The sequence below is a fragment of the Amia ocellicauda genome, chromosome 17, assembly GCF_036373705.1.
Source record: "Amia ocellicauda isolate fAmiCal2 chromosome 17, fAmiCal2.hap1, whole genome shotgun sequence".
Taxonomy (NCBI): Eukaryota; Metazoa; Chordata; class Actinopteri; order Amiiformes; family Amiidae; genus Amia; species Amia ocellicauda.
Window position 1 is genome coordinate 11,264,412 of NC_089866.1, and position 15,223 is coordinate 11,279,634.

General features: G+C 40.4%; 1 protein-coding gene across 1 annotated transcript; it reads left to right on the top strand.

The window, feature by feature from the left end:
- Window positions 1-12: 12 nt before the first annotated feature.
- Window positions 13-7,693, top strand: gid4 (GID complex subunit 4 homolog). The gene is made up of 6 exons (XM_066690197.1): window positions 13-503; window positions 1,482-1,541; window positions 2,873-2,980; window positions 3,255-3,356; window positions 3,856-3,986; window positions 4,279-7,693. The coding sequence occupies exons 1-6, from the start codon at window positions 315-317 to the stop codon at window positions 4,340-4,342; spliced, it is 654 nt and encodes a 217-aa protein (XP_066546294.1). The 5' UTR covers window positions 13-314; the 3' UTR covers window positions 4,343-7,693.
- Window positions 7,694-15,223: the final 7,530 nt, after the last annotated feature.

Sequence of the window (15,223 nt, forward strand, 5' to 3'; positions counted from 1 at the left end):
CTTCAGGGGGGAACTACAGATGGCAACTGAAAGACATACAAGTCCCAGCAGGCGTTTCGACAGGTAAGCCAATCACCGCTGCGTTTTATAGTAAGGTGTATTCCCTCAACGAATCAGAGGAGGCGATGCAGCTGCGTGGCGCTGCGTCGAGGTCCCCACGGTTTTCTGGGACCCTGGAAACGCATCTCTCGGCGGCCCGGGGAGGATTCTTGAGCCGGTGAGCGGCCTCGACAGTTCTCCCCTTTTCCCCTTCCTGTCTGCGTTTCTCCGGCTCCCGTCGACCGCGGTGAGGGCGACCCCCTGAAGTGATCAACATGCCGGTCCGCACTGAGTGCTGCAGTAACGCCTCTGCGGCCTTCATATCCTCGGCCTCGCTTATGCCACCTCCCCCGATCAACACGCAGCAGCCTGGCGTCGCCACCTCGCTCCTGTACAGCGGCTCCAAGTTTCGGGGACATCAGAAGAGTAAAGGAAACTCCTACGACGTGGAGGTTGTTTTGCAGGTACGTAACGAATAAAAAAAGGACATGGAGAGTCCCCCTGTCCGGGCGGCTCACTAGACGCTGTCAGTGTCACGCAACCATTCTGTCCAGTACAACACGTTGGAGTTGAGTTATCTCATTAGCGTGGTATGGCAGATTAGTTAATCAGTAGTTGTCATTTCATCAGCTCAGTTTGAAATTGATCTAATGCATTTAGGTGGTGTTACATTAAACGTGAATAAAAACATTAACAAATCTTCTATCCTAACACCTGTCAGATGAAACTGCGTCTTCACCTTGTCAACGTGTGCAGCAGTTTAGTGAAATTGCCTACAAGTGCAGAATTGGTGCATATTGTATCCAGAAATCACGTGAAACACGAAATTCACAACTCAGTGTCAAGCATGGGAATTTACAACAGGGTACGGGAATGTATTATTTCTGACACCGTGTGACATGCTTAATTGGCATGACAGTGTGGCACTGTTCTGGTATCTGTATTGTTGAAATCACAGCGGAATGTCATAGATGGGAGTGCGGTCATGAGTAACTGATGTGACATAGCTAGTTAAGGGTACACATGGCTTGTCTGTGTGCAGTCTGCTTTGGGAGTTTTACATATAAAAGGGGAAATCATTTCCAAATATTCTCAAGCTCGAAGTCTGAGGAAGCAGCAGGATAGGAAGGCAGAGGGATATGCACTTGAAGGCTTGTCACTTCTTGCTTGGTTAAGTGTGTTGTTTCCACTCTCAAATCACTACACAGAACTGGAAGGAGGTGGTATTGCTGGAACCTCTGATGATTCACATTTTGCAGTATTTGACTTATGCATCCAAGCCAGTTTGCTTGCTTATGTATGTATGTATGTATTTAATATTCCCCCTGCAGCTCAGTCATATTCGTACATATGTTGATCATTTCCTTATGTACCCAAAGCGCACATGGGACTATCTGTAAGGAGGGAGTTTTTATGTGATTTTTTTTTTTCTTCCTAAACAGCACGTCACAACGGAAGACTCTTATTTGTGTGGGTACCTCAAGATCAAAGGACTTACAGAGGTGAGATTCTGACGGGTTGCTCCTGCAGATGTGCATGTTCACCTCATCAACATTCACTCCCCTAACGAGGCTCCTGTCAACTCTAACAAAAACTCCCCAAGTTGGGGGCCACAGTTTTGAAGCTTTCAGTAGACCAGGGCAGATATAGACTGTGAATGAAACTTGCAGGTATGAGCTTGTTTGTTAATTCGAACGGATTCCCTTTCATAACTATTAATTGTAGATTGCAGCCTGTTCATTCATCATCAGTGTATTACAAGAAAACGTTAGCCAGTGTTTTCATTTCCTGTTTTGTTTTGAGCTGTTTATTATTGTGATGAGCATTGGCCAATGCAAAAACAATGCCTCTGTAGCCTTTTATTCAGCAATGGATGCATGAAACTCTTCTACCTGAAGACTGCCCTTTGTAGTGTGCACAGGGTACCAAGCTGTAAGTGTATTGTCACTGGGGCCGGAGAGCACAGTGGCAGGCTGCAGCTGATGGCTTCGTCGGAGCCAACCAGATCTGCATTGTCTGTTTACAAATAAAGGCCACGATGCTTACCAGAATGTGAGGGCTTTGCAGTTCCATTCACCAAATCTGTGCAACGGTCTCTCTTTGTAGAAGCACCATGTCATTGTGGTGGTTCATTTGGACAGTAGTGGCGGTATTTCCTGTGTGCATCAGTGGCGTATAATAGAGGACATTGACTGAGCTTCTGCCCTGGGAAATACTCCTGCATGACACTTTGCTGGGGGACAGAGGAGGGGCAGAAGACTGCTCATACCAAAGCTAGGCTGAACGTATTGGAGTGGGCCGCTTTTCGACAATCTAAGAGAGTAGTAGGGTATATAGTACAGGGTATTTGCAAGAATATGTGAAAAGTGTCTAGGGTCATTTATCTTTCATGATGTTTGTGCCTCAGTCTTGCTTTGTTCATACTGTTTGAAACTGTTTAGCAGTCAAGGCATTACACCTAGACCCACAATAGTTTTGAATAAACTTGTGTAAAATGTGACAGTATTTAATGTATAATGGCGTCCTCCCACAAAACCCCTCACATGTGCCAATAGAAATGTCTGTTTCATTTATTGGAATCTAACCTTCTTATTTCATAGGCTTATTAGGCATGGCAGCGCTCAGTGTTACAATGGGGAAAGCACCAATGCGTGCACAACCTACCTTGCAGTTAAGCAGTTATTGATGTAAATTATGCTATATTTACAAGTTCAAGTAGCTGAACATTGATCTCACTATTGGCAAAATAACTTATTTATTTTAACTTTATTTTTTTTAAATCTGTTGACTCTTCTTCTTCTTCTTCTTCTTCTTCTTCTTCTTCTTCTTCAAGGAGTACCCAACACTTACTACATTCTTTGCCGGGGAAATCATCAGTAAAAAGCGGCCCTTTTTAACACGGAAATGGGATGCGGACGAAGATGTAGATCGCAAACACTGGGTATGAATTCAGTTGTGCCTCAGCATGCATTGGTATCGTGTGGCATCTCTGTAGTACCGGGTAGATGAAATTGTAATGTTTTTACAGTTGCAGCTGTCTAGTTGTTGTTGTTGTTATTGCCTTTGCTGCTACTGGATTGATTTTCTTAAGTCATGCAAGGAATTCATATCTTAACTAATTGTGCTTGTAACCTGAAATTGCACCACTTACTAAAAACATTGTCGTATATATGCGTGTGTGTGTTTTGAAATGTATATTTTTTCTTTCTTTTAAGGGCAAATTCCAGGCTTTTTACCAGTATGCGAAGACATTTAACTCAGATGACTTTGACTATGAAGAACTTAAAAACAGCGATTATGTCTTCATGAGATGGAAGGTGAGGCCTCTTACAGCTGTTGCTTTGCAAGCGATTTAAGTGGTTTGGAACCCATGGGGAGATTTTTTTTTTTAGCTAAAATGCAGCAGGACTTCCTACTTAAATAAGCTTTAAACTACAGTCTGGCTGCATTATGGTGATATTCAAAGTGACAACAAGCTGAGGTGGGGGGGTCAGATCAGTCTAATAAGCTTATTTTATTAAGTAAGCCAGATTTAAAAATGAGCTCAAATTGGGAAAGTAGGGCTACAGCTTTGGAAAATGTTCCATAAACTTCAGTGTTTGATTACCTTGTGATGCACTAACCAGTCTGTGGTGGTATATAGATTTTTGTTGTTTAGGTTTTAATATTTCCAATTTTGAAATTGTCGCCTTGTGTAAGCACTTCTGTAATGGAGACTTTTTGTGTCTCCGTCTTCTCTCTGTGTGCGTGTCGCATCACATGACCTTGCACCCCCTGACGCTTTCTCTCCTCTCGTTAACTTCCCCTGTAACGTAGGAACAGTTTTTAGTCCCGGACCACACAATCAAGGACATAAGCGGGGCTTCCTTCGCGGGCTTCTACTACATCTGCTTCCAGAAATCCACAGCCACCATTGAGGGCTATTACTACCACAGAAGTTCAGAATGGTAGGAGTTGATCGCTGCTGTTCCTCTCAGCTTAGGTTCAGTCTGTTGTGAAGGAGACTTTTTGCATGAATGCACCGTTCGGTTCCAGTTCACATTATTAGAGTATATTCAATGATGAGAAGAGGCGTCTTGTATTTTTCTCCAGTTTAGTGTCTTAATTTCTTTTAGTTCTACATTATCGCTGTCAAATGGCATTGTGCTCAGTTTCCCTTGAATCATCTGTCTGTTAAATTGAGTTTTTCTCTTACCTGTGGCTTCTGCCTGTGACCTGCTTTCTTCTTCACTCCTGTAGGTATCAGTCGCTGAACCTCACGCACGTCGCTGAACACAGCGCTCCCATTTATGAGTTTCGGTGACAACTGTGCATGGGCAGCACGGGCAGAGAAGAACTTTTTGGCACTGTCCTGCAAGGAACACGACGAGGGAACGGGGAGATTAACCGCGAGGTCGTGTGGGATATGCCGGTCTTCTCAGCTGAGAGACACGGAGGAAAAGACAGTCAGACGAACAGATCGGCCCGCCAGGGAGGGAGTTAGCAAATCACGTGGGGGTCCGCAGTCTGGAGTATGCTATCTGGGATTTGCGCCATTTTTTTTTTCTCTTTCTAATTTTAATCTCTGGTTTTTAAAGCTACTTTTGTTTACCTGCACTCTTGTCAAAGTCTCTATAGTCTCCTCTAAAGGAATCACCTGTAAAATGGACTTTCACTTTTTTTTTTAAAATTAGAAATATTATTACTGTGCTTCAGTCGGGGGAGTTCAAACTTAATTTTTAACAAATATAGTTTTGGTTGGTTTCGGAGGAGTGATACCAATGTAAGCTTGATGGGGGCAGCACGTGGAGAAAACGTTGTTAAGCTGCAGAGCAGTTTAACCGATAGGGGCCTTAAGAACTACTTAATTGCTATTGAGAACAATATGTCGAGAGAGCTTGTTTCGCTGGGACTTCGCAATTTGTCTGCTGGGTACAGGCTCGGGTACAGCTACAGGAAATTGATTGTCTGCTGGGTACACGCTGGCATCTGACCCTCGATTCATGAGCCCGGAGTCCGGAGGGTTAATGCTTGAACACTGAGCGGCTTCAACACCCATCCCGAGCTGTCGGTGTGAGTGGCGACAGGTTGATCTTCAGAGACAGTGTATGTTGTGTGTTTATACCAGGTCTCACGTTCAAGGTAAGAGATGGCGCAGAGGTGTAGTAAAGGCTGGCTATGGAAAAATTCACCCGTTACCAGTCCATATGGGCATTCATTTTATGGCCATTGTACCCCTCTTGAGGAATGCTTTTACGTTTCCTCTCTGCATAAAACAAATTGGTATTCGATTCACACACCAATGATCTCATCTCATCATTTTCGTCTATGCAACATGCAGCAATCCATGCAGTAAACAGTCAGAATCAATTTCCTTAACATGATTCAGAATTGATTGTTTTTTTCTTTCAGTTGTTTTTATTTTTTATTTCATAAAGACTTTTTAGAAATTAGTATTATGAGGAGAGACTAATTCTAGCCATAAAAGTATTTATTTAAAAGAAATATATAAATAAATATATTATAAATCTATATAAGATGATTTTTTTGTTGAAGTGCTTCCCATCCTTCTGCTGGCCATTGCAAGTTAACCTTTTCCTGGCTGAGGAGCCCTGCTGTTCATCATCACCTCGGAGTGCTTCCAGCAAAGGGCTCTGTTCTTTAAAGGTGGATTTCTATAGTATTCCTTCCTCCGTTTCAGAGTAAACTCCAGTAACTCTGTCCTGGCGCACTGTGCTGCAAGTGCACAGAGCTGGGCACTGCCCCTCACACCTCTTCAGTAAGGGCAGGGAGGGACTGCCAGTGAGAATTGGGCTGTGTCCTCTTAATGGAAATCATAGTGAGAGAAACTTTACTAACACTATGAACAGCCAGTGATCCCAAGTCTTTATTTCTTCTATTCATTTAAACCCAAGCCAGGCTATGTCTACTTCATCACTGGAAAACAGATTCCTGGTATTTACTGATCCTGGGAACGTACATTGTATTGTCAAATTCAGTTTGGGCAATACACCCGTCCTAAACAAACCGCTTTCCCTGTATGCTAAAGAAAACGTTTGCATTTACACCATGTCCCTCCCCCCTCACCTGTCCCCTTTGGCAAGGTGTACTTTTTAAGGGTCCAGTTATGAGGAGACTTTGGACAGGAGGTGTCTGGCCTGTGGCAGAGTGCAAAATGGGACTGCAAAAACAGAAAAGCACTTGGCAATGGCTTTAAGGAACATTTTTAATGCAGATTTACTTTTAAATTGAACTCACTCACTTTTTTTTTTAATTGCAATGATCAAAAACAACTTTGTAAGGGATATCAAGATCCCACTCAGTGCAGACTTATTTTAACAAAACATACCAAGCATTCCTTAAAGCTACACAGAGCCTACTGCCTTAAATACATTTATATAAAGAAATATTCTACTACATAGATTACCATTTAAAGTCTTGCTCTATTCATGCTACTACCACCTGGGTAGCAAAATAAAGTTTTCTGTATTATGTCAGGATAGGAATATTTTCTGTTCTTTATTTTCTCCCCCTGCTCCTCTACATCGTCTGCAGTGGCAGCTCCATTGCGTTCAGACCCATTAGGTTTCACTTCTGCAGTTTGTCCGGAAGTAAAACGCTCAATGTACCTACCTCAAGGGTCAATTAATTAAATCAGTGCCACTTTATATCGACTGCTAACAGGTGATTGTGGAGACCGACAGGGAACAGGGGTCAAAGGAGCCAAAAATACAAAGTTTCAGCTTTTTTCAGTACAAAAACAGAAGATGTGTAGCAGACCAGTGCTCATCTCTGGCCTGCTGCTGGCATTTTCATTGGACTCAAACCTATCTGTGGGCACAATTCAGAGAGGAGTCACTGGAGTTGTCCAGGCAACACTAAGGCCAGGGTAAAATCAAAACTTTGCCCCCTCTATCAATGCAGAACGGCAAACCAGAACGCAGTGGCGGCTTCATTTTTAATAAAATGTAACTTTCTTTTACTTCTAAAGCTAACCACTATGATATACGGGCCTGTATTTTGCTATTAGCAGGTGGGTCACAGTTTTGATTTAATCCAGCTAAGTTGGTTTGATTAGTAGTGTTCAATGATACATGCTGTTCTGCAACCCTTACAAAGATGAAACCATGAATGAATACAAAACCACGAAATAAATTATGTACAGAAACAAAATTATGATCTTCAATCTTCACTGCATAAATACCCTGTAAAAAAAGACTTTTGTAAATATGGAACTACATTTGTCATATAGGAATTATTTTATTCTCTGGAAGTGTTTTTTTTTTTTTTTTTTACTTCACGCTACATTTTGAGGGTGGGGTTTCGGTGAATACAAGTTACAAGATAGAATGCAAAGAAGCACATGGTTACATGAGGTTGCCAGAAATCAGTGTAAAATGACATGTACAGAGGCTAGACGAAGTGTTGTGAAGATGTGACAAAGTGTGGGGCATTTACTGAATGAGTGCATGGAGAGAAATATTTTATTAAGGTTTTCGTTAAAAAAATAAAAGTACATGAATTTTGAAAGGAAGGAAGTGCAGTTCCATCAGCAAAAAAAAAAAAAAAATCCTTAAAATACATTTTTGATTTGTGTTCCTTCCTCTGAGATGATGTGTGAAATGTTTAAGAAGCTGAATGTTTATAAAATATAAAATAAATTTTTATTAAGCAAGTTTTTACTGTTGAAAGATATTTGGGCTGTATTTTTACCCTGTATATAGGACAATTGTTTTTGTATTTATTTTAAACATTGTTCTGATAAGTCACCACCAGGTGCCAGTAGAGTGTAAAGTATCCCTCTGGCTCAGACTGCTTTTATACTGCCCTGTTCAATAAAGGAAAGATGCCAGGACTTTCAAAGGGGTTTTTCCTTATGGCATTTTCAAAGCATAGTTGTAACAGGTTCTCTATCAGATGATTAATTAAAAAGTATGTAGGTGACCACACTACAGCTAATCATCTTATCCCAAATTGTCATCCCCTAAAACTCCCCTTCTCTGATTGGTTATCCTGCTACAAGGCATATTTCCACTCTATTTATTGTAAAATATGTCACTACTTCAAGAATGTGCAGCACATAATATGATTTAAAATCACATCTCACAGATCAATTCAATTTGTAGCCCTTAACAACAAATCTTTCCATATGTCTGCATTAAAGTGTGGAGAGTGCCACAGGGCTCTGTTATTATGATTATTATTGTTATTATTTCTTGGCAGACTTGGCGACTTACAACATATGTTCTGGAGGCCATATTAGTCGCTCTGTAGCTCTAGGCAACATTATCTGCAGATGCACATAACCATATTATTGTATTTTCGTTACCAGTCATTCTATTTTTAATGTCAACTTCCTCATGTTGGAAATGTAACAAAACGTTTTTTGATCCTGGGGCCAAAAAATATACCTAGATTAATCTTGCTAATCCTTCAACACCAAGCATTGCCTTGCAATGTAGGTGGGAGTTTGGACACTGATCTGTCAGTCAAAACGCACCAAAGAACATGTCTGGAATGTCCTTCCTTCACCCTTCAAATATGGCTAAACTAGGAGATATGAGGTTGGTTGTCACAATAATATCCATTGCATTTGTAACCATCAATAACAATAGCAATATTAATATGTATTTCACTGGACATTTATTGAGCATGTTCATTTCACAACATATAAAGGTACAATCTGTAACTTTTGATGGTGCAACCCACTCTAATATAAACAATGCCTTTTACAGGCAGGTTACACATTTTGAGGTTTGATAAGGTAAGAAATCGATTATCCATAGCAAGTTCTCATTGACAACTTGGATCAGGAAATTGCAGACTGCTCCTTTACTATCTATTTAATCGAATTTTAATTAGAACATTCCTGTTTGGTTTGTGAACTCTCTGTATTTAACAATCAAGAAGTAAAAAAACAATGCCCACATTCTCTCTATTAAAAGTACTGGCACGCACAAGGCTAGTTTCCTTAGGTTTCTACAAAGACAGTGCTGGGAGGCATTTTACAGTTTTTCACAATCATCTACGCACTGAAACTGGATCTATGAACACAATATCCCAAACCATTAGTTTAGGTATCAAAAGAAAGACTATTTCAACAAAACCATGAATTAATTTTTTTTTGCTGAACCCAACCCTTAGTTCTGGTCATAAAGCACAATCTGCACCAGTGGCACCTCATGTGTTCATGTAATAATATACCAAACTCCAATCACTAAAACTATTAACACATGTCCTCAAGGTGCACACACTATTAAACTGGTATTCCACCACCATGCCACCCTTGGCCCATATAATACAGGCCATCTGCTCACATTCCTTGATGGCCCACAAGATGCTCTAATCCAACAGGGTCAAGGGAGCCATAACAGCCCGTTACATTGTCATTTGGGACAATGTCAGTTTCCACCACGCTGCTCTGCTCTGTAACTGGTTCAATGACAACCCAACAGTCTAATCTGTTTCTTTCACCCTGTCAGCTGTGGCATACAACCTGAAGGTGCCAGAGTCATGGACAGATAAGGAGCATGCCAACTCAGATTGGTTTACAGGCTTCTTACAGGTTTTCACAACCATTTACACGTTTCCTGAAAAGAGCAGCAGCCATAATTAGCAATAATGAGGATTTTTACCCTTTCACCTTTCCAGGGCCCTATTTGACACGGGGGTGTGCAAGTCGATGTCTCAATCTGAAACAGGTGCAGTCGGATAAAACAATAGCAGGTTTATAAAGCAGTCCGCTGAACGGAGGCTTGCTTTCCTTGTGGCGTTCTCAGGGGTGAAAGATGTCAAGAGGAAGGGCTGCTTAGGCAAGAAAGCAGATATATACTATATCAGTTTCTACCCATTTATTTTTCTCAGCAGCTCTTTGGTCTGGTACTAAAAACATCCCACACCTTTTGTAATACACAAGGTGACGATACTTGGGTTTACAAAGTCATTAATGTTCATCATCGAATCCCCCCATCCCTGTTTCTTCTTAATAAAACTGTTCTACCTGGGAAAATAGGCGGTATTCCTTTTTCTGAATTGAGTTGCTGAGGTTTCAGATGTATCAGGCTACCCAGTATTTGAGAATGATTGCTTCTGACCGGTATTCAATATTCATTAGTGGGAAGCCTAATTTAAATTGCCCAAGTAAGTCTTTTGCAAATACCTGTGGCACACTAAACAAAATAAAAATACAAAGGATCAGTGTCATTAACAATCAGGAAGGCAAGAAACTCCCTTGTTTCACTCCTGTATGTGACTTAATTTGTGTTCAGTGCACAGCAGATACAGAGGAGTCTATTGTCTAAAAAATATTTTAGCATGTAAGGGTCTTCCTGGATTTTAGTCATACTGAAGCAAAAAACTACACATTTCCTTCATGGTGTCTATCTACCCAAGAGACAGACCATCTTCATATCTTCAAAATATAAAAAAAGATTTATAAATGCAATGATTATAATATTCGGATTATCTTTTGCTTTTGAATGGGAAGACGAGAGAGGGCACTGATTGTATATGGGAAGGTTAATTCCTAGTAGATATATGTAATTCTGTATTCTCGAAGATGAGTGCAAGGAGAACAACTAGAATAAAAAACACTGCTTTTTAAAACTGACATTTCTGCAAGTGAACGGTACAAATTACATATTGGTATCAAAATGACTGGTAAAGCAGGGTGTGAATGTTATTCCTGTCCTGGTTGCCTTGGGAGCTTGGCCAATGTGGGAGGGCTATTCTTTGAATTGGGGTTCCTGATAGTCCTGGGTGTTTTATGAAAGGCACTATTTGGACAATTATTCTATGTGCATTGTGATTGTAATTGTTGGGGATTTTCCCGGTTGTATTTCCCTTTATATATAAACATTACTAAACTGTAACATAATTTGATAACATGCCTTAAATCAGCATCTGAGGAAATAGGAGGAAAAAGACAGGGAAATTAGCCTGTATTAGACTATTCATTCTTGGACAATTACTGTAAATAGTTTACCTTCCCTCCAGGCAGTGAGTTAAAGGTGAAAGAAGTCAACAGAGAGGTAGGTTGGGAAAGTTCCTCCTTCCTCCTCCACAGTCATGTTGTATTGTCTTAGACCCATCCAGGATCCAGTGTCTTACATTGTTGGTGGGGGGAAGTGCTCTGGACAGTCAAGAGGAGGTCCCTCTCCAAGCTAGACTGAGGAACAGAGGTGAGGGAATGGGGCATAGGGGAGATGGGGCACAAAAAAAAATTGATATGGCTGGCATGTTTTATTATACATATTTATTTCCTCCTTGTTCTTATATCTTTGGCGATGGTTAAGATATTGATATTCAAGGGTAAGAAAGATAAACAATGTGAGTCAGCAGGTTGTTCAAGTTTAGAGGTGTTATAGGTAACAGTTCCAATAAAGCTTATTTTGGGGGAGGGGTTTGAAATAACTGAGGATTGTCGGTCTGTATCTAGTATGGCTTGGATGCTTAACACTAGAAATTGGCTGTTGAAAATCAAAGCAGTTATTTTGACAACTAACGAAGCTCTTCTCAACTGGCTTAACTTTATGCAAAACGATTATCCAGACTCTATGCTTTTAAAACACAGAAAACATATTGCCTAAAACATAACAGCAAATTATTGTATTCAATTTTGCAGGTTTTGTGCATAACTCCTGGCAGTCACTGACTCCCTCAGCTGTGCTCCGGTGGCCTCCCCAGTCCTCAGCCTGGACTACTGCAACTACCACTCGCCCGGTCCAGCTCATCCAGAACTCTGCGGCTCACCTGGACCAGACTGCGCCTTGCTACCTTCAGTCCCTTATCTCTCCGTATATTCCCTCCAGACCTCTCCGGTCCTCCTGTGCCAGAAGACGAACTCTGCCTCCTCTCCACTCCCCTTCCTGCAGAACCCGCTCCTTTTCATCCCTGGTGGAACAACTTTCCCACTGAAGTCAAGACAGCAGAGTCCCTGACCTCCTTCTGGCGATTACTGTTCAGACTCTACTTGTAATCTAGTTATAAAATTGCACTGATTCAATGTAATGTTTTGACGTTTTGACCCCTTGCTTGCATTACCAGTACTCATATTGTTTATTTTGATTTCCCCTATGCCTCCTTTCCCTTAGCTCTTAACAATGCCTGCCTGCACTTACTAGCTTTTACTATATATGATGTAGGACTTGTATTGTTTACTGTATATTTCTTATACACTTGTGTAAATTGGAATTTGTAAATTGCATTATGCTTTGAACTGTACTGTATTTTTGCACTTTGTATTGCTGTTATGTTTTGTCTACCAATAAATAAATAAATAAATAAATAAATAAATAAATAAATAAATAAATAAATAATAATAATAATAATAATAATAATAACTTGAGGTGCAGTGATCGGATTGTCTAGCATGGGGCTGTAAAAACCTGTCAGGAAAGCACTGTTTAATACCTATTATTATTTTCTGTTTGGATTTTATTTTAGCACATATGTATATATTCAAAAATGGTAAGTAGTTTTGAAAGTAGCTAGCTTTTCTCCCAAAGTAGCTTGTAGTGTAGATAGCTCCCTTTTCAGGAGTAAAAATAAAACAAACAAAAAAATAGCAGGGTATAACAAGGAAGGGAATGGCATTACATCTTTCTGTATTAATGTTTACAAAAATCCATAGCAGCACCTTATAACAGTAGAGAGTGTGTGTGTGTTTGAATGGGCATTGTTAAAACATAATTCCCACTTCCTCATTGCAATTATCTTTATGCCCTTACAGGAACATGTTATTAATTAAACCTGTTTCCTTGAATGACTACTTATCCTTCACTTGGTTGGTAAAATAAATTACTGTCCCTCACAAGATTGTCATGCTGACAGGGAAGCTGTAGCCACCTGTACTATGTGTCTACTGCAATAATAAAATAATAATCTACAAATCTGCTCCCTGAAAATAGCCCATAACTGTTTTTATTACATTAAAACAAAATTATGCTTTGGTGTTCTCTCTCTATGGCGCCATGTTTATAAAGCTTTTACAGACTGCTTGTGTCAGCATTAATAAAATCCTGTTTTTCCTAATGAAGGGGGAAAAAAAAGGGGAAAGCATCACAAAACATTTGGAGAGCTGGTGTAATTTAACGTCAGTGTGGCTGTCATTTTGCAATTTGTGGACATTGGGTTAGCCTGCTTGGGCTACCAGTATGAAGGTCCACTCTGATGATAAGATAAAGGTGTTTTTATCATTACCCATAAGGCTTGTGTTTGCTCTTCAAACAACATGGGAATTTTCAGGGAAACTGCAAGTCAACACCCAAATGTTTAATTTCATATTAATTTAATATTCTAAACAGAGATGACGCTCCCCTTTGCTTAATCAAATATTTAAATACTTAATATTTAATTAAGGAAGCAGGCATGTAGTTATGTCTTAATCACACCCCAGCCATTTTTTTTTTAAACATGCCTCAGGGTATGGAAAATAACTTTAGTTACAGATTGATACAGGTTTGTGTACGTGACCCATTTGGCGTCTCGCACTATCGAATGACTCATCTAAAAATACACCTGAAAAATAAGAAGAAATAAGAACAGCTACAAATAATAAATAGGAAATTATGTTAAGGAATATAGTCTTTTAAGGGAAATTCCGATACAGTCAGCCCTCCTTCCCCCTCCTGTGTCCACGGTCATGGTGTATTGTCTTTGACCCATCCAGGATCCAGCGTCTCCTGGTGTTGGTGGGGGGAAGCGCTCAGGAAAGACAGGGAAATTAGATTGACTAATCATTCTTGGACAATCAGGCATTCTACTGCATACTGTGCAAGCAGCGATTGCTGCAAAGCAAACCTCAGATATCACATTTCATGTGACATAGTCTTGGAAACTCTGAAGAAAAAGTGCATTTTCAAGTTCTTTCAAATACCATGTCAATCAATGGATCCTTGTTTCGTTTTTTCCGCAAAGGACAGAAAAAAAAAACATAACCATTACCATAATGTCACAATGACCAAAAATGTCACTATACGCCTCAGTCCCAGAAAAAAAGACAAAGAACTCTGCCTGGAGAAGAATTACTATAAATGGTTTGCCTTCCCTCCAAGCAGTGAGTTAAAGGTTAAAGTAGTCAACATAGTGGTAGGTTGGAAAAATTCAGCAGGCAGGATTCAGTCCTCCTTTCCCCTCCACAGTCATGGTGTACCCTCTTTGACCCGTCCAGGATCCAGCGTCTCACATTGTTGGTGGGGGGAAGTGCTCTGGACAGTCAAGAGGAGGTCCCTCTCAAAGCCAGACTGAGGAACAGAGGTGAGGGAATGGGGCATAGGGGAGATGGGCCACACAAAAAAAAAATGATATGGCCGGCATGTTATATTATACATATTTCTTTATTTTGTTTTACCTCCTCGTTCCTATATCTGGCAATGGTGAAGATATTGATATTCAAGGGTAAGAAAGATAAACAATGTGAAACTTGAGCCTGCAGCTGAGACAGACTGCACATGGGGCAACAGATTGTTCCTCTTTAGGAGTGTTGTAGCTAACAGTTCCTTTAGCTTTTTTTTTTTTAAGGGGGGGGAGGAGGTAAAGAAAACAGAGCTGACCCTGCATTGCTGGGTTTTCTCTAGTACGGCTCGGATGCTAAACATAGCTGTTGAATGGCTGTTGAAAATGATGACTGTTATTTTGATAAGCACAAAACTGTTTATTTATAGTTACTTCCTCATTATTCACACCCAAGATAACACACAATCAGCATTCAGTTTTTCCTCTCTCTCCCTCCCTAGTTCTTTCTGTGGAAAACACACATGACTATAAGAGATTAATATAATAATTACATTTGTCAAAAAATAATAACATCATTCCAGGAATCGAGTAATAATTCCAGTAAAGGAAACTGAAACTCAAAATCTGAAACATGACTGAAAACATGAACTCCAAGGATAAACATCAAGCTCAATGAGACAAGGACCTGAAGTAGAAATTAAGATTAGGTATGATCAATATGGAAAACATGGAATTACTGCTTTACACAAAGAGTTGTTGGAGTCAGGAACAGCGCCCCCAGTAGCGTAGTGGAGGCAGACTCTCTTTTGTCCAAGAAACTGTTGGATGAGTCCTGTAGCCCAGGGGTTCTCAAACTGGGGTCCTTAGAGAGTGCCCAGGGGGTCCGCAAAATATTAGGGGAAAAAAAAAAAAAATCTCACCGCACGTATGCAATGCCTAACGGGACAGACGCATATAATCACAATTACTT

Excerpts from the sequence above, each read along its gene's own strand:
- gid4 (XM_066690197.1), top strand. The coding sequence starts at position 315 with ATGCCGGTCCGCACTGAGTGCTGCAGTAACGCCTCTGCGGCCTTCATA. Across the intron at positions 2,981-3,254 it reads ATGTAGATCGCAAACACTGG|GGCAAATTCCAGGCTTTTTA; the intron begins GTATGAATTCAG and ends CTTTCTTTTAAG. Across the intron at positions 3,357-3,855 it reads ATGTCTTCATGAGATGGAAG|GAACAGTTTTTAGTCCCGGA; the intron begins GTGAGGCCTCTT and ends CCTGTAACGTAG.